General features: G+C 47.2%; 1 protein-coding gene across 4 annotated transcripts in view; it reads right to left on the bottom strand.

Moving 5' to 3' along the window:
* LOC139049039 (uncharacterized) overlaps nt 1-23,406 on the bottom strand; it is a 47,403-nt gene that overhangs the window by 7,134 nt on the left and 16,863 nt on the right. For 2 of the 4 annotated variants that reach the window (XM_070524125.1, XM_070524124.1), the window contains exons 7-14: nt 19,709-19,930; nt 15,003-15,020; nt 13,127-13,282; nt 9,595-9,751; nt 8,291-8,453; nt 5,367-5,491; nt 3,493-3,637; nt 89-256 (exon numbers count right to left, since the gene is read on the bottom strand). In XM_070524125.1, coding sequence (XP_070380226.1) covers nt 89-256; nt 3,493-3,637; nt 5,367-5,491; nt 8,291-8,453; nt 9,595-9,751; nt 13,127-13,282; nt 15,003-15,020; nt 19,709-19,930 — 1,154 coding nt within the window. The remainder of the gene's footprint in view (nt 1-88; nt 257-3,492; nt 3,638-5,366; nt 5,492-8,290; nt 8,454-9,594; nt 9,752-13,126; nt 13,283-15,002; nt 15,021-19,708; nt 19,931-23,406) is intronic. The other 2 variants (XM_070524126.1, XM_070524127.1) reach the window with 2 other exon arrangements.

The raw sequence follows: 23,406 nt of genomic DNA, 5'->3' as shown, positions 1-23,406 counted from the left end.
CACTCACGTTTACGCCCCCGCTGAACCGGCAAACCGCCCGCGCTTGCCGGAATGCCGGACACGCTAAACCTCTCCAATGCTGCCATACCCGCCTCCGGCTGTAGCGTTGCACGTCTTCGTTTTCGCGGACATCGTGGATGAAGTCGATGCCGTCGACGCCGGTGTGCGCGTAGTTGATCGAGGTGGTGACCGAGAAGCAGAGCCTCGACTTGTTGAACAGTTTCTTCCAGTGCGGGAATTCGGCCAGGATGTCCAGCTGCGTGCAGCACGCGAATGAAGCAGTCACGTGCATTTATAGCCGCGGTGAAGTCACCACTGGCGTGACTCTGGCGGTTCAATTTCAGTTTATTCTACATCGTTACAACGCGGGTATGCCCGGGCGATGAGGGGAAATATATTTGAAACTTGAGGGCGCCCGAGTACACCCACGTGTACGGCACACGACAACGATTACACAAAAAAATGCGATAGACAGCCAGCCGAATTTGTTTAAAATTCCAAAGCAACCTCACTTCTTAGCACATGTACACGCGTGAGCGAAAGTGTAGAGACTACAAGGTCGTTAAGAAACTGAATTTCTTCGAAGTTAACACGCATAGCCGGAAACTGACGATTGCGTTGGAAAATTTGAATGCCGAGTTTGAATTGGAGTCTTTCTTTTCAAGTTGCATTCACAGACAGAGGAGAGAAACAGTTTTATCGCGCAATCCCTGGTCCGTATACTTTTGCCCAAGAGCGCGTACAAGACAGAAAGAACAACTCGACAGCAAAACACAAGAGATCTTGCATAAATACACAGTAATGACCAAAAACTTATAATTACCTCGAGAAATGTTGGCGAGTATTGCGTGTACTGCATTTTCAGCCCAATTGCATTCGGAAATAAGTTTGCTTAATAACATGCAGTTCAACTGCATGACGTAACTTCTGTGACGAGACAAAAACGGAACGCACTAGAATGACGCTTCAGTGGCCGCAGACGAATGACCGTTCAAAGGTTGTTTTAAAGCGAAGCTTTATAAGCGCACCATACCGGTCCTTGACGAGCATGGTTAATGCTCCTGCAGAATAGGCACGTGCGAATGACGCCGCGTTCGGGCGAGAGTAGGAGCACACGCTCTATATAGTCTCTATGAGGCCAAGTACGCAGTAATGAAACGGGCTAACTTATAGCCAACCCTATATACCCTTGTCCGACGAGTCGCACTCCGCTGCCCTGGCAATTCATCCCTCGACAAACTTCAGACATCGCCTTCGCCCTCGTGACGTCACTGGGTCTGCGTCTGACCAGAACCCACATAGACTAGGTGGTTCTGGTTGGACTAGGTAAACTACGTAGTCTAGGTGGTTCTGGTCAGACCGTGCGTGCGTTCGCCCGAACGGATGTTTGCATTTTTTTCGAGTTAGAATTGCGAACGGCCGGTGTAGCGCATAAGCATAAGAGAGCTTTAGCTTAGGGGACGCAAGCGGCTTGCGCACGCAAGAGCTAGGGGCGCCGGTACTACGCATGCGCAGACCCTGACGTAGTGGTCCGCGCATGCGATGTAACGTCGCCTCTAGTTCTTGCGTGCGCAAGCCGCTTGCGTCCCCTAAGCTAAAGCTCTCTATAATCATGAAGAGATATTACTCGCTCCGCAGATGACGCGTCGGACTTAGTTTTGTAGCGTTTCGTTATCAGCTTCACGAAACCTTTTGCGCGGGGGGGGGGGGGGAGGGGGAAGGATAACTGACGCACGGCGTGCGGACGCAAAACCGCAGCACCGCAAGCGTCTGTAGGCGACGCTACAGAATAGGCCGCAAGCAATTCAACACTTTCTGTGCCCTCCGTGGCATGGCTTTGCGGCTGTGGCGTTGCTCGAGGTCGCGGGTTCGATCCCGACCACGCCAACCAGATTTCGACGGAGGCGAAATACAAAATCGCTCGTGTGTAGTTAGATTGAGGTTCTCGTTAAATAACACCGGGGTGTCAAAAGTGATTGGTGCTCCGCCACTATACACGGGGCGTCGTAATAGGATTGCTGTTTGTTACACGTACAGTCCCATGATTCAATGAAAGTTGAACACTTCTGCCACGACGGGCTGTGCCGTGTGGGCAAACAACGCCTCAGGCAAACGTCTCGCTGCGTGTTCTCGGTATTACGCGGATAAACGGCAGTGGTGCACGCGCGAGGTAATCTTTGCCCCCAACTCATCACTCTAGTATTGCGCTCAACGCTAAATAAGTTAAACGTTCACCGTCGAAACCGCCGCCACTTACCGACAATCTAAGGAAACAGCAAAGAACGCTTCGCCTATACGTCGATTCCTACAGTGCGCGGGATCTGCATAATTTTTTTTTTCTCGTTTCACTCCTTCTTGCAAATCCTAATGAAAGCAGTTCTCGCACGCGTGCTCTCTCGAGCACGGTTGCGAGAACACGTGCTGTTTGACGAGAGCACGTGCTGACGTCACATAGCACGTGCTCTCGCGAGCGCTTGACTTGAGGCAAGCGCCAATTCGGCAGGACTAGCTTCCACAGTGGGGAACGGGCGAGTGCGAATAGTAATTCTGGAGACCTAATCGAATACGAATCGATCATTTCCGGAGTCAAATCGAGTCAAACATCGAAAACTTTCCGAACATTGGACAGCCGTTCTTGCAATTATCACACAAAATGGTTTTCACGTGCATGAGTACAAAACGTTAGCGATTTTCTATAACTGCATTTCAAGTTATCCGGCCTTGTTTATTCGCATGCGCATGTTTAGTCGCATGCGCAGGACTCTTCAGAGACTGCGGAAGGTTGCTGAATAGCCGGTAATATCTGGATGCCTAAGCGAGCTGTATACGGCTCCACAACGCAAGTTTTCATGCTTTATGCGTGCATACGCAAAGCCCGCGCGGGAATGAAACCTGGTGTATATTTTCTCAATCTTTATGTCTGATTCCGCTCAATTGACGTATTGAAACAGCTAGGAATGTCGAGGAAAGGAAGGTCTTCCTGACGTATATATATGTACTATGGCCACGTTCTTTGATGTATAATTAGATTGCACTGCCTTCGGCAACGGTCCACATTTTTAGTCTGGGCTATCTCCGGCACTGACCCGTACTGTTCGTCGAGCAAAGCCATACTTCCGGTTTCAGCTTTAGGCACGTACACTTTGAACGAGGGCATCCGGACTACATTTCACCTTTTTTGCTCTTAGTTACTCACTATTACATACACTATACTACGTACGCTCCGTACATACACTATACACTACGTACTATACACTACGTACGTTCACTACGTACTATACACTATACACTCCGTACTATACACTAACTTTGTGCGTCTTTTTTGTGTTCCAAGCTCTGTTCTGACCACTTTTTCGCTCTCCTCAAACCGCCTAACCTGGCGAGACGACAGCGGCCAGACACCCCTATCCCGCGAACCACAAATACATCTGAAGCTGTTAAAGGAGAGCTTGTCTTCAATAAAAGACAGTGACGTCATCCAGGGCGACTCACCATGCCTCGCGTGTGCGGGCCGGGTGGCATGATCGGGTTGGGCGGTGACGCAAACAGGAAGGGAGCAGTGTTCTCCACACGGGTAAACAGGATGTTGGGCTCGTCCGTGCTGTTGGCCGTGCTGATCCCTACGATGTCTGCTTCCCTGCGTGGCGAGTAGGGCTAGATAAAGCGCGTCCTGCTTCAGCAGGACCGTCAGTAACCGTTTCGATTGGCTGCACACATCGTCCGTGCTGGCAGTTTTGTTGATCGATTTCTTAAGCTTAACGCGCCCAAACAAGCACTGAACAAGACTAGAAGTTTGCACCGAGATACAGGAAACGAAGTGGTTGGAAAGGGCCGAACAAGGTGTGTCACAGAAGCAAAAAGTCTCCTTCTCGAAGCGTTTTGCTTCGCGAAGGAGACTCGCCTTCTTCAGGGAAGTGCAGTTGCTGCCCTGACGCACGCAAAGAGTCCTCAAAACGTTGGCTCAAGCAACAGTCCTTTATGGGCTGCTCCTAATCACTTAGGCGAGTACCGACGGGACATTTTCTACTTTTTCTCTTTCTTCCGTCAAATGCCAGTCAAACCCTCTAAACCCTAAAAACAAGCACTGGAAGATCGCGCTCTCGAAAACATATTACGACAGACGTTTCTACGAAACAGCGGTTGAATTCGCAGAGCTTTTTGTTCGTAATTGACCTTTCCCAATGACCGGCCGCCTTCGGTAACAATACATCCAGCTGGCATCACGCAGGATTGGTTGACAATGTCTCTTACGCACAATTATATCGTGAAACCTTTCGTGAATACAGGCGCGGAGCCCGTCTTCAAGAGAAGACTCCAACACCGGAATGTTTTGTAAAAGAAAATGTCAACCAATCGCACGGCTAGCCAATGCCGTATAGAGCGCTCACGAACATGAAGCTTGGTGATTTCGGACGCACTTTCGATCGCGGTACCTCAGAAACAGACCCATCTACGTGACGTCAGGATATCCTATAGTTATATCACCATTTCTGCTATCGGAGAGTGCGGTTATACCACGAGAGGAAAGTCTGAAGAAACGGGCAATACACTCCGGCTTAGTTTTGTTTCATGAACATCATCATCCTACCTGACCTTACTGCTACGCAACGTGATCAAACTTTGCCTTGTGTCAAAACGTCACGATAATGTCGATGATGTCATATTCAGCTTTTAGGGACAAACTTTAGTATCAAATATAACGAGTGTTTCCAAATCGTCATGCTCGATGAGTATCAATCTTTTACACACGAGAAACACGACACACAGCCTTCAAGACGAGTACAGATCGGGCAGGTTTGGCTAGACTCATTATAAACAATGCGCGAATGAAAGAAGACACCATAAGCGGTGTTGAAATCCACACCCGAGTGACGGTTCCTCCTCGGTAACAGACACAACCCTCGAAGGCTATGCTGTTGCAGAATCAAATTTCGGTGTCACCTAATCGCGGTATGGCCTCCGAGATTCGGTGGAGCTCGCGGCGCGCTGCAAACGTCTCGGAGGCGGCATCATGGGACTTCCGTCATTGCAACAACCGCCACGCATAAAGTTGACGCCAGGTGGCCGCGTCGTCTGCATGGGTGCTGTTTAAAGGCGACCGACAAGGAAGCTACGCAATCATCAGCCCCGGGGCTTTGCCAAGATTGCTTTAGTGTGGTATGGAATATTTATCTAAATTTAGCTAAAGTCAGATTTAGTCTCAACTGGTCCTTACAAAACACTAAAAAGGAACTTCCGTGCAAGCCGTCATCATCATCACTTCGCGACTCTTTGCTCATAGTAGAGGTTTCTGGCGGCTACATTGCGAAATTGTGAAAAAAAAAGAAAAAGAAAAAGAGAATAAGTTACAAAAACCATCGACGCACTTCAAAATGTTTTGGAGCATGGTCTCGGGAATAAGGGCTGGGCCGAAAGGAAATATCGCCGCGGTGTGTATCAATTTCCAGCTGGGATCCATGATCGGAGGTCCGTGTGTACTGCCCTTGAAGATCTGCGATTGGAAAATGAGGATTACATTGGTCATTGTATTCGACATGCCTACAAACACACCAACAAACAAACAAAAAAGATAACTATATATACCTTTAAGAAATGAAAAATTTTTGAGAGAATCAACCATGAGCCAGTACAATTTTAACCTTTGCGCTGGATTGGCTCGAAGAGGCGGTCATTAGTTGCGCGAAAAATTGTTACTGTTCTGTTTGAAAGCACATACACAACTGAAAGACGCAAAAGATATGGAGGTAGGCTGGCAGCCATGGCCACCGGAAGGAACTACCTGAGGAACGAAACAGCCACCGGTTGTAAACAATCGCTAAATGCGTTGTTAGGTGGTGGTCGAATTAATACCCTAGTGGTGGCGCCCTCTGGATAGACAGATGCCGGTCTCGAAGGCTATGCTTTTGCTGGTTGAATGCGGCGGAAGCGGTTTGGGTACCCGGAAACACGTTATAGACGTCGGAGCTTGTACATGAGTTATTGTGCAAGCAACATTTCAAAAAAAAAATGTTTCTCTCTCAAAAAGAAAAAAAAAAGCTTCCGATGAAACTTTCTGAAAAAAGAAAATTTAACTGTGTCCCTCTATCAAACACACTGTGACCGCTTTTTTTTCTACGTGGAGCACCGCAATATCCAATTTAGGGCTGAGCATACGGGTAAATCAGATATTGTCAATTTCAGAGCTGTTTTTTTCCCTCGCACTCACGAAATTTCAGTTTGCAGAGCATGCGAAGTCACTTTAAATTATTAATTTGGATTTCGAGCGACCACCCCCAGAGGTTATCAGACATAGGCAATAAGAAATTAAAAAAAAATACTCAATATCCTTCGTACTGCAGTTCTTTTGCCGACTACAAGCAGAAAACGTAACACAACGCCCTTCAAGATGAGTTCGTTTCAAAGGCCAATCATTATTTAAGGCACTGGAACACTTTTGTGGTCATACAGATTAAAACGAATTCTTAGGGAATTTATGTGTAACTAAGTTGTGCTCTGGAAGGGCCTTCGTCCTGCAATGGACATAAGAAATGGGCGGATGATGATGTTCTGCCCTCTAGTGTAAAATGGTGCTCATGCAGTGGAAAACATTTTCCAGGCAAAATATCGTGTACATGCCACTCTTCAAATACTTTTAAAGCAACGTTTCTCAGTTTAATGAAAACAGGTGATGGCCATGTTGACCCTATAACATGTTGGCATAAATGACCCATAGACAGAAAAGAAGCGAAGAAAAAAAAATACAGGAAGAAGGAATTAATACAGAAACTTCACTAGATTTTCTAAATAAGGATATGCGTTGTGTCATTTGCTTATCTCCATGCAGCCGCCATGCAGGTGTAATTATCGATCTTACCAAATTTTATCCGAGCAGTATAAACCGTTATCAGTCTTTACTGGTGGTTATCAATCTTATAGCACTAGATCCGACCCTTATCAACCGTTATCGACGTTATTGGAATAGATCCAACCGTTATCAACTTTTACCTTTCGACATAACCTTATCTCAATCTATTTGATCATTATCAACTTTTATGTGCCCTTATCAAATTTATCTGGCATGATCCGAGCCTCGTGAACTCTTACCGACTGTTAACTTTATTGAAATCGATCTAACTCTCATCGGTCATCATCAATCTTATCGCAATCTATCCGATCATTATCAACCCCTATTTGCCCTTATCAACCTTATCGGACATGATCCTATCCTTATCAACATTTATCGGTCCTTACCAACCTTATCGCACTTGATCCGACCCTTATCGGTCCTTATCAATCTTGTCAAAATTGCTTCAATCATTTTAAGCCGTTATCGTTCTTTAGCACCTTATCCATCCGCGTCGAACCATTATCAACCTTGCTAAGACCCATATAACGCTTCGTCACTCCTAATCAAGTTATTGACTGCTTATCTATGCTTATCTGCTTATCTGTGTTGCGCGGCGCGAAACGCATGCTGACTGATTGAAATGCCACCGATCAGAGATCGGTGAAATTCGGTCAGCGAAGGAACGCTCCAACAGAAGGTGTATCCCTCGACCACCGAAAGGCATCATGGTTGGCATTAAATTTTCGCTAAATCAGAAATATTGCTTATGTATAGAATGCTCCAAGCCGGCTCTAAGTGTGGTCCTAGACATGGCTTTTATTCCACCATAACCAAACCTCTCGACAAAGCCTTCATAGAAACAGTTCTCCTTTGACGTTTGTGTTGTACCACCGGTGCAACACATCCACGTGGCCCAGATATGTTCACCCTCTGAATGCGTGGGTGTTTGGACTAGTGGGTAGGACACTCGGCTTCTCAGTGTGGCGTCGTAGGCTGAAAACTCACCATTTGTGAATTTATTCTGTTCTGGTTTAAATGCGTAAGCGTTTCTACGCCTATTTAACGAAAAAAAACCGTCCGTCTCTCACGTAACACGAATCGCTATATGTAATGTATTACATCATCGCCACAAAGGAAAAAAATAATCTATTAATGCTTATCTCTACGCCAGTCTGCGCGGAGATGAGCAAATCGCACGAAGCTTACGCATATTTAAACCACTCTAGCGAAGTTTCTTATACAAAAATTTCTTTGCAGCGATTACTCTTACGTGACATAGCGATCAAAGCGTTCCCTCATTGGGTAGGCATAAATGTGGTGCACGTAAGCACTTATCGTTAAAATCTGTTCAACGGCAAAAAGAAAAGAAAAAAAAGTGAAAAAAAAAGAAATAGCGTTTACGAGAGTAGAGCTTTGTGCATTCGACCCCAGAAACTAGGCAGCGCTTCCCCAGGGTGTACGCACATCGCTGAAATCGACGGAGCGGCCCAGGGGCCTGGCGTCGCGTATGATGCTGTTGATGATGGCGAACCCGTGGAAGTGGGACATGTTCAGCTTGTAGCTGAAGTTGCTCCGCAGCGTGTCGTGCAGGGCCCTTCGCACGACCGACGCGTGGAAGAGACCGGACCTAGAAGAAGGGGGATTTGCAGAGCGTGTTTTGGAAGCACCGCTATAAACTCAACCACAAGGAAGGTACGATAGATTGTATAGAGAGTGGTTGACGCCATTGAGGAGTCGACGTAGCTGATATTATACTAGTGGTTCACGCTCATATATATATATATATATATATATATATATACACACACAATTACGAATGCACTTTAAAGAACCCCTGGTGGTCCAAATTTCTGGAGTCCCCAACTGCCGGGTACCTCATAGTGAGATCGTGGTTTTGGCACGAAAAGCTCCATAGTATAATATATATAATAGCGCCAATATAAAACCAACAGGCAATGAAGCCAAGGATAGCATTGGGGTGAATAGCTGCGGCTGAAATTGATGTGTGGGAAATAATGAAAAAAAAGGGGGGAAATGGAAGTGAACGAAAAGATAACGTGTCGCCGGTGGGGACCGAACCCATAACCTTCACCTTACGCGTGTGACGCACTACGGACTATGGTACACCGAAGGCCACCAAACCGTCTGCTGGCTTCATAAGGTCGTGATGGACAAAAATATGCACGCACGCACGCACGCACGCACCCACGCACACACACACACACGCGCGCACACACACACAGCTAAGTTCTCAAGAGCGTTGCACGCCTAATGCGATGACCTCTAATCGGGACAAAAGAGCGGCAATTAGTTATTTCGTCTAATTTCCCTCGCCCTTATCATTTCTATATATTAATTAATCAACAAGTAATTAACTCGATGCTCTCCTTGGTTTCATTGTCAGTTGGCTTCACATATTTGCGATTGCGAAGCTGAAGCCCCTTGAGTTCGCATTACATGAACATTTCACCCTAAAAAAAATTTCATTATTTTGTGCCAAGCCACGTTCATAACAGACTGAACCATAATTTTTTGGGTATTTGCACAGCACCTATGGAGAAATTCACGTGGTCGGTCGCACGAGGTTTATTTTTTATCTAAAGAGAATATTGCAAGGACCCCTATGGCTAAGACCAAGGCCTTCAAGATTCCGCAGAGCACGCGCGGTGCGACATTTTCGCGCGGTGGATCACGGAGGCCACGTTAAGACAATGTTAAGATTTAACAGGCTGCCCCACGCAGGCACTGGGTAGGACTGTAGAACTCACATGAGCCTCATGTAGGCGCAACCCCAAACGCCCAAATACCAGCGGGTTCCTGGGTGTCGTGACATGGCGATCTTCACTTTATTGTCGAGGTTTCGGTAGGAGGAGAACGGTCTCCATTCGTCGGGGCTGTCGTCGTAGTACACATGCTCGAGTCCCACTGCAAGCACATTTTTTTTTTCGGCACGTAAGTACAGTTTCCGTAAGAGCAAACAAGAAAGCGAATAACTTTTTTAGTTGACGATCGCTCAGCTCCCACAAACCTCGCTGATAAACCGTACAACTTTACGACCGGCTGACAGCTCCTCAGTTCTTCGGCTCCTCCTGCTCTCAAGCCATGCGCGCGCGGCCTATTCCTAGGGAATGTGAGGGCGCTGCGATCGAGCTTTGCGCAAAACCCTTTAAAATTAATAGTAGTGACACTCTCCTCCTCCCCCTTCACTCCTCGTTTATCCTCTCCTTCACGCTGCCTTCTCGACAGTGGCGCCGCCTATACCGCTCGAGCGTAGCAACGGCGCCAACATGCGTTCCTCGCCACTCCGTAGACGCCTCTCGAGCAAAAATGGCGCTGAAGCACTGCACGAGTGCCCACGTGATGCTATTAGGCCAATAGCGACGCGGCGTCGGCCTCGGCCAGAGCGCGGGAGGAAACATTGGCATTCTTCAAAGCGTGGCGGTACTTCACGAAGTTTAAGGGGCTTTAGCTTTGCGCAAAGTGAACGGGGCCGGTTGTTCTATTGACATGTGCACGCTGGCTGCGGCTGCTTCTGAATTGGTAGCCAATGTTATTTTTTTTCTCGCTGTGTATGCCTCGTCATTGCTTCGCGTGGGCGTGGCCGGCAATCAACGTCCGGTCGAAGTTCTGCGCTCACGGAGATACTTGAGCACCTGCGACGTGCGGCCCACCGAGTGTTGATATCGCGCGCCCGCTTTTTGGTGTGTAGGCCTATACTTCGCCTCCTGAAGTGAACGTCACTCATGGTGCCACGTTTTGCGTTCTGTTACAGAAATGCGCGACAACATGCCCACGTGTTTTATTCACGTTTGCCACGGCAACGAAAGGAAAGGTCGTACAAACGGCACATAATTCCGCATTGTTACCTCCAGAAGTGACACGGAGGCATTATCTGCACGGATAAAAACCTTCTGGAAGAATGGTCCAATTATTTTTTTACGCGAAGTTCCAGGCGGATGATGTATCCTAGTCATGTCACAAGCTGGCAAGTCGTCGAACGTGATCACGGCTCACGGGCATACTTGAACAATGGTACAGATACTTGTTTGCTTCCGAACGGTCCATTCTACTTTTTACCCCATCGAGAAAGTCGAAGGTCATCAATATAAAGGGAACTTGTACATATGCAAGTAGTAGAATAACGTTGTGGCATGTCCGGAAAATCTCCGTAAGAGTCCCACCTTCCTTCGGACGTACGCCTTCAGTTGAAAAAAAAATTAAAGAAACAAAAAATAACCTGACCAGTACGAGTGCGGAGCTTCGGCTTCGCCGAAATTCGGGCTCGACGAAATGAGGATTTTAGAGTGCAGCTCTTAGGCGCCCATCTCTGAGGCGAGCGTCGGCGTCGTACCTCGTAACCGAGCGAACGAGCACAGCGAAAGAGCGAAAGAGCGAACGCGTAGTGCAGCGTGCGATGAAAGACGGCGACAGCGAAGAGAACGCCAGGAGGAGAGCGGAGGAGGAGGGTATGGAGAAAGCGTGAGAAGGAAAAGCGTAGCGCCGCGCAACACGGGCTCTGCGGCGACGATGGCTACGAGGTGGCGCCAGAGTAGCCCGCGTCGTCTGTCCGCGTGTGAAGCCACCAATACCACGTATGGAAACAAAGCGCTGCATGAGCGGAGGCCTGTCTGCGGCGGCTGCTGTGAATCGCGCCCACGCGTTACCCACGCGCTGCCTAGCTCTCGCGATGTCCCGATTAGCGATCGAAGCAGTCGCGTCACGCTTCGCTCCGCTTGCAACGTGCCGCACGCGACAGATTGTCCGCGTCAGCCAAAATATTGCGAAATGAAAACACGTAGAGAGCTGCGCCCAAGTTTCGCATTAGGGAGTATCGTAATCAACGGTGGATTTTTCTCTTCATTTTGTAACACGCATGCACATTTCAGACTTATGAAGTGCAGATGAATAAACGCGCACTTAAAGCGCAGCGGGAGGGTGAAAGGGCCAAACTTTAATGATATGCATACTTGGGGAAAGCCACTCACTGTATTGTGCGCATGACGAGTGCTTTCTTTTAACAAAGGTGACATATTTTTTATTCCTACTATTTCTTAACTTGTAGGCGAATGGTGAAGGTGGGATGCTGCGTTTTTTTTTTCAACGTGAACTTCGGAATACCTTTGAAGCAAGAGCTATAGCTACAAGGCATGCGCATGGTGCAAGAAGGGAATTTACGTGACGGATAATTAAACCTCATTCGGATCGCGCGGTTAACTTTCACATTATTTTACGACAGGTGAGTACGTAAATGAGATCTGTTATATTTACCAGGCTTCATGTCTCGACAATAAAAAGCAGACCTCGAGTTGTTGAATATAGCTAGCTGTCGAGTGAACAGGGCAACATGTTCTGCGCGAGTTGGCATTCCTCTTTTCAGCTCTGTGTCGCGTTCTGAACAAAAAATTAGCCGTTTTAAACCGTGCATGTAAGCTGTCAAATTGCTGCATTCGTCGAGGTCATTCGGAAACGAATGTAGATAAAGAAGTATGCGAGCGTGGAGCTCTCTTACTAAATACATTGAAGCCGCTCTGCCTGTGTATAGCGATCACGTAACGCTCCTGGTGCGCATCCTGTTATACGGCAATCAGTATTAGCTGTGCGTGAATACGCGACTACAAGGAGCAGTTTCAACTGCCTTATGCCGCGGCAAGACGAGGTACCCGGTTTATGCGCTGAGCGTCGAAGATTCCTCCCGGAAACGGCTTTCATTTTGAGATACAAAATGCCATCGACGAATCTTGGTGTGAAGGGGGGTGCCAGCGCTCCAATAATAGCACTACTGACATCCACTGAGCTTGGCATGCAAAAAAAAAAAAGCCTTGGCGCATGCAGCCAGCAAAATCGCACGGCCTTCGAGATCATGCAGTTTGCGTTACTCGGAGGAAGCCGAGGCAGGGGGCGTAGATTGGGACACTAGCTATTATTGTAAAACTAATTCAACGTGTGAGTACAAATGAAACGCAGAAACATCGGCCTAATAAACAAAATATCCCCTTCTCACAGCTAGAGCCGCACCTGTCGTCCATCCCCCTCCCACAAATGCCGGCGTACAATCGTTATCGCGATCACCTATCACTGTTGCCAGCATGTTTATTGAGCACGACTACATCCTCAACGCAGATTGCGAGAAATTATTAAAAAACAACTGTTCCGCCGGCTTTCGAGCGTTACCACTAAATGATTGAATACTCGACAACTAAGCTTACCGTTACGATAAAGAAAAGGTTCCAGAAGAATTGGCTGTGAGCGCCTTTACAATAGGAAAAATAAAGGGGCAAAGGCGCATTGCGACTTGGTCACCTGCGAGCTTCTTCTTCTCGAACACCACCGGTTCGTTGGGGTTATTCTCCATGCTGTACGTGAAGAACCGGATGTAGACGTAGTCGGTGCACGAGTAGTTCTTGTTCCACAGCGGCTGACTCAGTGCCTCGAACACGCAGATGAGTGTGTAAGGGCCTGGCGTCGCGGGAGTGGAACGACCGAAAGACGGAGCTTTAATTTCTTTCAAAACGACACTAAAGCGAAACATCACTTACACATTGGTTAACAATGCTAAAATACAGTCTCTTTAGAACCAGCCTTCTTTTTCTTTTAATTTTGCTGTAATAGATTCATTACAAGAATAGTAAACGAAAGGTGAAAGTTTGATTTCTATTAATTTAGCGCCAGAGACTGACGTCAAGGACATCACAGTATCTTTTTTTTCTTATTATTATTTGGGCACTTACAGTTCAGTAAGGGTTCTTGACAATCGTTAAGCTACATGTCTTTGGCTCTACGCGAATACAGTGCTGACGCGATCTTCACCGTCAGTATCTGAGACATCACGGAGAGATGGAGCCAAAAGCTGAAGCCGATGACGGCGCCTGTTTATTGTTTTGCAGTCTTTTAGGGATTACGAAGGCTTCTCTCACAATAAGATCGGCATTTTCGGTATTGTAATAAGGTAAATTTATGACATATCTTGAATAACGTTTTTTCTTTACTTTGTTTAATGTCCTTTCAATGCGTTCGAATAGAAGAGACACAATACAAGCATTCAGCTCTTGTGCGTAGCTTTCGTGTGCGTTTCGAAGAGAAAAGAATTGTTTGACATAGTAGTTCTGCGGAGACCCGCAAGGTGGAGGGAAGTAATGAATAAAGGGGAAAATCAGACATCCACCCGTTCGTAGCAATTGCTCCAAAGGAAACTGATACGGGTTCCTCGAAAGAAAGCCTCATAGTTGAAGATAAATTCGTCCTGGTCCGGGACTCGAACTCTGGACCACCGCCTATCCGGGGCAGCCGCTCTACCATCTGAGCTAAACCAGGTGGCTAGCAGACGGCAGGGCGAAGTCGAATTTGTCGACAACATGAAGCAAAGGCAAAACTTTGACGTAGTAGTTCTGCGGAAAGCCGCAAGGTGCAGGGAAGTAATGAATAAAGGGGAAAATCAGACATCCACCCGTTCGTAGCAATTGCTACAAAGGAAACCCAAAGGGTTTCCTTTGTAGCAATTGCTGCGAACGGGTGGATGTCTGATTTTCCCCTTTATTCAGAAAAGAATCGTGTATCAAACAGTGTTTGAACAGTTTTAGCTGCCCAGAAGAATTGGTACGACCTGAAAGATCCTTTATGCCAGGACGTGCGTACAGCGCTTAAAATGTAAAAAAAAAAAAAGCGAGAAAATGCTTGCGCTTACCGCTGCACTGTTCATGCTCAAATTTCGCAGGAATATTGCAGTCTGGTGCGGAACATTACTCGACTACTGACGAGTAAACTGTCGAGTAAGGTGCCGCTATACTTACTCCGGAAAATCATTATTGAGGCTATGTTGACTCGATTTATACTTCTTGTAGACAGCTCCAAAGTTTTTTGGCTACACGTCATTGAATGTTAAGCTATACGGTTTAGCAAGGGAAGCCAGTTAGCTTGTCCAAGAATCACCAGCTTCTTTTTGTCGTTGTTGTTCTGCGGACCATTTATCACAAGATGACTTCGCGTTCAAGAGGCTCACATAAGAGGATAACGAACAAACCGGCACTGAATGATGATGCACGCAATGACTTCAGCTTGGGTCATACTCCCAAGACCGTGATATTTCTGCGCCACTGCCTTTTTGTGAGTACGACTTTCTGATAAAGGTATACGACGAAGGGAATGGAAGGTGCAGGCGGGGCCTTCAAATGTAACTTACGAACTCTCGGCGCCGAAGCTTCAAGGAAAAAAAAGAGATAAGAAGCATGACGTTAGTCTAATGAACTAGCGTTAGCAAACTCATTTATTAGCCAACCTATGGCTAAGACCACAGGTTGGCAAAAAATGCACGGAATTAACTCAGACAGCGTTCCGTGACTCGGGGTCACTCACAAAATATATATTTCTTGCTTAGCCCTACCCTTCACCGCTTCACTTCACTCGGATTCAGACTCCCGAAAATTCTACAGCATCGGCCCCCGACTAACTGCAACAAAATTTTTGGTCGCGTGGGAAGCCTAGCTTTCGACAGTGCATACATAGAGCAGTCTCCATGCGAAATGTCAACTTCGTAGCGCTTAAACATAGGACGACACAGAAGGGAAACGATATACCTAAGCGCCGTCTGTTACATCCATGGATTAACAGAGATCTTTGTAACCGAATTAGAGAACTATATAAACTATACCACAACTTCATTACACGAAGATGGATAACTCTACTACATAAATACAAAAAAAGTTCACAACATATTAACCCCAGATTTGAAGAGAGCTCGCATTCTATATTATCAGGCAAGATTTGCTGGGGTCTCCTGTAATCCCAGGAAAGCTTGGAAGTCGGCATGTCTGCTCATAGGGAAAACAAAAGATATAGCCTTCCCTTCGACAATAACGATTAGCAGCATTGAGTTCACTGAAGCCGATCTAGCGGATAAATTCAATGATAATTTCCTAACAATAGGTCAGACAAATCAAGCTGCAAATGACTGTGAACAATACATTTCTTCTTCCTGCGTGCAATCTATTTTCTTGACTCCATGTAGGGAATTAGAAACAGTTACATACCTGAAATCTTTAAATGAAAACACTGTCGCTGACTGTGATGACATTACGGCTGACCCAATTAGACATGTTGCTGTATTACTGTGTGGCCCATTGCAGCATATATGCAATTAAGCTTTCACCGCGGGTACCTTTCCTGAAGGAATGAAGATAGCTAGAGCAGTAGTCATCCACAAAGGTGGCTCTCACAATGACTTGAATAACGATCGGTCTATATTTGTGCTACCTTTATTTTCGAAAGTGTTAGAATATACACTAAAATTATGAATATTTAAGTTTCTTGCCGACCACCAAACGCTTTCCAGGCAACAATTTGGCTTCCGGGGAAGACCAATCAACCGAAACGCCACTCTTGGATATTAAAGAAAAGTTGGTTGACATTGAAAATAAGCAATACATTCTTGGATTATCTATAGATTTTTAAAAGACGTTTGATTCTATTAAGCATCCTGTTTTGTTTCGCAAACTCCCACACTACGGTGTTAGAGGTCTGGCATCAAATCTGATACGCAGTTATCTATCCAAATTTTAATCTGATACGCCTTCTACGCTCCTTTAACTCTTGCCATTTAAGCTTAGGTTTGTTTTCTGTCATGCTAAGCTGCCGGCTACAGTTACCAAGAGCAAATCGAACTGCCCTATTCTGGATTTTGTTCTAATTTATTTATAAGCTCAGATATGTGTGGGTCCCAATAAACCCATCCATATTCAAGTATTGAACGTATATGACTGAAATGCAACTGCGTTTTTAAGTTACTCGGTAAATGACTAAAATTGCGCCGCAAGTATCCCAAAACTGATGCTGCCCTATTTCCAATGTAGTTAACATGCTTGTTGCATCGTAAATCAGAAGTAAAGAACCCACTTAGATATTTATATTCCTTGCTTATGTTTAGAGTTAAACCATGAATTCTATACCTATACAGACGATTAGCTCGTTTTCTTGTGAAGTTGACGTGAACAGTCTTATTTATATTTAATGGCATATCCCAACGCACACACCAGTCTGCTATAGTGTTTAAGTCAACTTGCAGGATTTGTGAATCGGAAATGGCATCTAGCTACGACTCTATAAAGAACACAATCATCGGCAAACATCCTGAATGAAGACTGTAGACCAGGTGAAATATCATTAATATGCAACAATAACAATAGCGGCCCAAACACTGAGCCTTGGGGTACTCCCGACGTAACTGATGCATATTGCGAAGATATATCGTTCAGAACAACAGCCTGTTTCCGCAATGACAAATATTCGGCAATTCACGCTATTATTTTACCATCCAAGTTTTAAGCTTTTAATTTGTAGAGTAAGAGAGGGTGTGCGACTACATCAAATACTTTACGAAAATCTTAGAAAACGCAGTCCACAACTTGTTGCTTATCAGCTGCCGAGGCTAAATCGTGAAGAAACTCTACCAACTGTGTATTGCAAGATAAAGCACGCCTGAAACCATGTTGGCTGGGGCTTAGGAGATTATGTTTAGTTAAACGGGCCATAACGCAACTGTATATTACATGCTCCATAATGTTGCAGTTTATACTAGTTAAGGAAACGGGCCTGTAGTTCTGAACGGAGTTTTGCACCCAACTCTTATGTATGGGCATGACTCGCGCTAATTTCCGATCATCAGGCATATCGATTTCCTTGAGGGACTTCTGGAACAACCGGGTGAAATAAAGGTTTAACGCGTCCGCACAATTCCTTATGATAGCGGCAATAATGTCATCAGGGCCGCATGCCTTAGCCTGGTTCACATCTTTTAATAATTTACGGATACCACCGCCGCAAAAGGCGACTTCTGGCATGCGGTCTATTTCAGCAGGTAATTCAAAACAGACAGTACGTGAGCTAGACGGCAAAAACACAGATGAAAAAATAACGGCTAAAAATTTCAACTTTAGACTCATTATCATGAATAATTGTTTCCTCATTTTTCAAAGCAGGTATCGATCTGTTGTCCTTGCCATTACGCTTCACATACCTCCAAAATTCTTTGGTATCCCTGACAAACATTTCTCCTAGATAAAAAATACAAGTCCTTAGCGATGTCGAACTTTTGTCCAAATTCAATTTTTATTGCTTTCAGCAAGGCCAAATGCTCTGGCGAATTAGACGCCTTGTATCTTTGATAATTTCGTGGCTGTCGTCGAAGAAGGGCACGTAACTCTGTGTTAAACCAGGGTTTGTTTCGAGCTCGCCTATACTTGATATAACTCGTGATGGGACAAAAGCTTCACGTAGTTCAAAGATCTTTAGATTGAAAGTATACAGTTCGATATCTAGATTATCTGTGAGTGCATCAAAAGTTGGAAAGAACGACTTGAAAGCAGCGCTAATCACCTCGTAGTTCGCCCTGCTGTAGGCATAAATCTTTCGACTAGGTGTTTTTGCAGCCTTCACATACAGAATTGATAAATCTGCTAGAACAACGTTGGGATCGCTCAAAGCTGGCAACACCCGTACATTGTATACAACATCAGGTACGTTACGGAGCAAAAAGTCGAGCACGTGACCTGTTACGTCATTGCGCGATGGCTCTTGCACATACTGATAGAAATTGTTGCGATCTAAAATATCAAAGAAGGTTGAGCATAGGCTCTCTCGAGCAGTATTCCTTGGTTCCCCAGCTGACCAGTCAATATCCGGAAGGTTGCTACCCCTAGAACAAGGCATTCATTGTTAATAATTTCAAGAAGATTGGATATATGAACTAGTGGTTCTACAGATGGACCAGGAGGCCAATAAAATGACCCAAGAACAATTGCTTTCCCATTCGGCAGCCTTAATTTACAACAAAAAATCGATTCAGTTTCATTATCCGGAAATTCCATTTGCATGCTCGGGATACTATTATGGACAAGAATAAACACCCCTCCGCCACGTGCACAGCGGTCTCGACGAAAACACTCGTACGCGTCCGGAAATACTTCAGTGCTTGCGATAGTCGGGTCAAGCCAAGACTCTGTTCCCAAAACAATGGTGGGTTGGATGGTACGAAGAAAAAAGTGAAAATCGTCTACTTTATTTTTTACACTGCGGCATTTGACTAACAGAACGCTGACGGGGCACATCGCAGCATTAACGGTACTTCGTCATTGCTCCCGTGCAACGCCGGCTTTACTGTCTCATCGAAAGCGCCTACTCCCCGAGTGAAGCGTATGAAACATCAGAACTGGTTTCAAGCCTTCTTCGCTGTTCTTTTTTTTTTGCATACGCCCATAATTTCTTTCGCTTATCGCGGACAGTACGAGAAAAGTCTTCAGATATAGCGACGTTCGATCCCTTGAGCTTGAATGATTTTGCAAACACGGCCTGGCGGTCTTTAAAAGAATTGAAGCAAACAATGATGGGCCGATTTTTTCCTTCGCAGAATTTATCCAGCCTGTGTGCACGTTCAATAGCAGACGGAGGTAATTCAAGCATCGTAGTGCACTGACTTATGATGAGTTCCTCAGCCTGGGCTGCCGTCTCATTGGCAATAGAATCCGCCAAGCCATAAAAAAGCAAATAATTGCGCCTCTCACGATTTTCCAAGTTGTCAAATTTTTTAATCATGCCTGCCAAAGCATCATGTCTTGTCGCTGCTGATCTTCAACGCTAGCTAAAGTTATTTAAATTGTGTCGATCTTTTCTAGCCTAGCTTTCAACGAAAGAAGCCGAGCTTTAACGTCAGTAACGTCTGCGGTGAGCTGCGATAATTTGGAAAGCATTGCGCTTTGACCATTTAACAGTTGTTGAATTTTTTCAGCAGTTGGTGGACCTGGGTTACACGCAATATCTCCGCCACAAAGCAAAGTTTCGTTGAAGTTAGTCTATTTTTTTTTAAAACGCGAGATCCGACGAGAACTGGCCACTCACTCGTAGTCGGTGGTGGTGGTGCTGTTGTTGGTTTTTTGGTCGTGGTCGGCGGGCTTCGCGTAGTTATCGGAGCCGCCGTCGGTGGTGGTGGTGGCGCTGTGGTCGTCGGCGTCGTCTTCGGCCGTGTCGTTGTCGGCGCCATTGTAGGTGTCGCCATCGGCGTGGTCGTAGCCAGCGTCGAGGGCTCTGTCACTGGTTCGCTGACCGCGGTGTTCATCGGTGCTTCGGACAATTAAGAAACAATTATCAGGAGACGGTGGTGTCTTCTTGACGATAAACAAAATAAATTAGCTATAACTACCTGACGAAAAAAACAACTATACGATGAACAGACGAGAGGTTTCTCGTTTGGCCAGTTGATGATGCGCAGTGATTGCCAGAGGGGCGCAAATTGGGACACATGCAGATAAAGCAGACAGGAAGAGCTCTTGTTCTCTCTATCTACTTCTTCTGTGTAAACGTCTTAATTTGGGCGCTTCTTCTATTGGCAAGGTGATCTGCGCCGCCAAAGAACTCCCTCTGTAAATATATAGGGCATTCATCCATCGGTCTCACGCCTCTTCCGCACATTAAACACGTGCATTCAGTTTAGACTGATAAGATATTGGCGCGAAACTCTACTTTCGGCGATTTTTCTGGTGTGCGTTTGATTACTAGAAGGGGGGCGTTTCCAGCGCTCGTTCCGCTCGGACGTGTTTTTCCGTAGCTCCGGATTTTCGCCCCGTTTGCTGGTTTCTTTTCCCCGCTACGGGAACTCTGTTGTTTATGGACCGCTTTGGCGGTTCGTAATTACTACTGGCGCCGATCTACAAGGTACGTCGTCATCTACACCCTCCTGCTGCGCCGTCCAGCTCGAGTTCTTGTGCGGCTTCGCGAGTGCGAGTGCCCCCGCGGCACTCGCCGCGCCGGCGCGGAGCATCCAAGCTGCTGTCCGCTGCGTCGAGGGAGCGGAACATTACCGATGCAACTGCCATCCAAGCCAGGAACGTCTCCTCCGTGGGGACAAGTGCAACGGGTGAAGGCGGCACCCTGAGCATGGATACCACCAACATGGAGCAGAACAGCCCTGCTGTCGTGGCGCACACCTCAGCCAAGAGGACGAAGGAAGCTACTGGCCTTCCATCGGATGAAAATGTAGCTCCAGCAGCCCCGAAAAGACCTCGCTCATCACAAGGCCTGCCTGCATGACCGACACGCACGTCTCCGGAGTCGCCAACGACATCGTGGTATAAAGTGGTTATCAAGCCTCGTGCTAGATATGACATGCCCACTCTGCACAACCGTATCATTCAAGCGGCCCTGGACGCCTGCCTCGAGACTTCCCGATTTCCAGGTTTTGCTCTTCACAAACCCACTAATACGGTCTCAGTATGGGTGTCTGCTATGGCACTAGTTTATAAACTCGAAGAACTGCAACAATACAAGTCTCGGAAGAGTGTGTCCTTCCAGTCCAGGCATACCTCGCCAGTGGTACAGATTTAAGACGCTACGTGGTTAATGGCGTTGACCTTGACGAAGAACCCGAGAGACTCCTGCAGGAACTATCGTGTCCCACACACAAGATCGTGGCTGCTCGCTACCTAGGCAGCGGGCGTACGTGCCTAATCACGCTTCAAGGCCCTAATTCCCCACCTGAACGTATCCTGTATTACGGCTGCGTACTGCGCCCGCGTCCGTTCAAGCCTTCCGTTGTGTACTGCTACTCTTGCTTTAGACAGGGACACATGAAATCATCCTGCCCCTACCCACCTAAAGACAACGTGGAGCCTGAACCGTCGGCATCGTTTAGATGCGGCCTATGCCAAACAAACGATAATGACATCACTTTCACGACGTGTCCTACGAAGTTGAAGGCCACTAAGAAGGCTCGAGAACGCCATTCTCGACAGCCAGCACGGACCCCTCGAGATTTATCAATGAAACAAGTCCCTGTGTACAACCGTTACGCCGTTCTGGCCTCGCTGGAAGAGGACGCTAGCCAGGTGACACAAGCAAGTACGGAGACAAGTGATGCTGCCACTCGTACCTATAGCGCAGCTGTTAGGTCGTCCACTTCACGACCGCAACGGGCATCACAATCGATAGAAGACACGCCGCTTCCTTTGGCAGACGAAGAGTTCGAGATCGACGCTCGCCTCGCCAACCTTGAAAGGGAGATCCAACGTCTCAAGGAACGCCGTACAGTGCTCCGGCGTCGTCATGACGGAGCGCGGCCGTCGCATTCGTCGTCGTCGTCTAGTCCTGCTCATATGGCTAACCCGGCATCTGTGTCGAAGCCTCTTTCACCCCAAGAACTCCTGCGCTTCGTTGCGCAATAGCTCCAGCATCTCACCTCGGTTCTACTGGCCAATCTTAATCTATGATGACTGCTACGTCTTCCAGGGTGCCAGAAGGCATCTTACAGTGGAACTGTCGCGGCATCGCGGGGAAGGTCGGAGAGCTGCGTCAGCGTCTCAGATATGGGAAGCTGCGTGCTTGGGCTCTACTGCTTCAAGAATCCAACGGCCTGCCACCCATTCCAGGATTTGGGGCATACTCATCGCCTTCAATGTTGGATCATCGTTTCATACTATGCCCGCCCTTACAGCGGTCGTGCGGCTGGGTTGTGTCTCGGCTGGCTGGCGCACCTACGACAGAAACATCCTGGTTGCCCCATTATGGCCGCAGGAGATTTTAACGCGCCCCACACCACATGGGGATACGCTATTTCCAGTGCGCGTGGTACATGTGTGCTGGACACATTTATGGACGCCCAATTCACTCTGCTTAATAAGGTGTCAGTGCCTACTCGTCGGCGAGACCACCCTTGCGCGCCGCCACACTCACCGGACTTATCTTGGTGGCTAGGAAGGACGACCGTCTCGTGGTCATGTGAACCCGACTGCTGGGGTAGCGACCATCATCCGATTCACCTTGGCTTATCTTCGGGCGGAACAGGCCGCCTCCGACCACTACGTCGAGTGGTGGACTGGGATCGATACAGGGCGGTATCAGAAAGCAATGTATCCAACTTCATGGTGGACCCGTCCCATTGTCTTAAGGCGGCATTAGTTGAGGCGACACGTACGTCGTGGGTTGATGAATCGCGAACCGCTCCTGACTTGCAACTTCTGCGTCTCTGGGCGTCGCGCCGCCAAGCAGAACTTGCATCAGAACGTGACCCTGCATCAAATACCCTTCGCTTAGAGGCCCAACGCCATACTGCAGTAGCTCGGCGCCATGAACACCGCTTAGAACGTGGCCGCTGGATGGACTCGTGCTCTTCTCTCGGACCTTCGTCGTCCAATGCCTCCATTTGGCGCACCTTCCGAGTAATGGAACGTGGTCGGCCCCCTCCAGAGCCCGCAGCCTGCGCCCTGTTAGCATCGGGCCAGACACCAGCAGTATTCGCAGAAACTGTCGCCCACACCTTTCTTCCGGCTTTGGACACAGCAACGCCTCCCTTCGTTGTTCAAAACTGCCTTCCCGCGGACGCAGGCACGCCGCCTACGCTCTCTGACATCGAGGGTATACAAGCTGCCTTCACTATGGCGGAATTTTTAGCGGCAATCGACCAGTCGAAGCCATGCAAGGCACCAGGACCGGATGGCATACCGTATGAACTTTATAAAAACACGGAAGGCAAGGTTCTCGAAGTGTTGTTGGGGGCCATAAACGAAGCTTGGGCTACAGGAGTCATTCCCGATTCTTGGCGGCAT

This window comes from Dermacentor albipictus, chromosome 8 (assembly GCF_038994185.2).
Source record: "Dermacentor albipictus isolate Rhodes 1998 colony chromosome 8, USDA_Dalb.pri_finalv2, whole genome shotgun sequence".
NCBI lineage: Eukaryota > Metazoa > Arthropoda > Arachnida > Ixodida > Ixodidae > Dermacentor > Dermacentor albipictus.
This window is presented reverse-complemented; position numbering and strand designations above follow the sequence as displayed.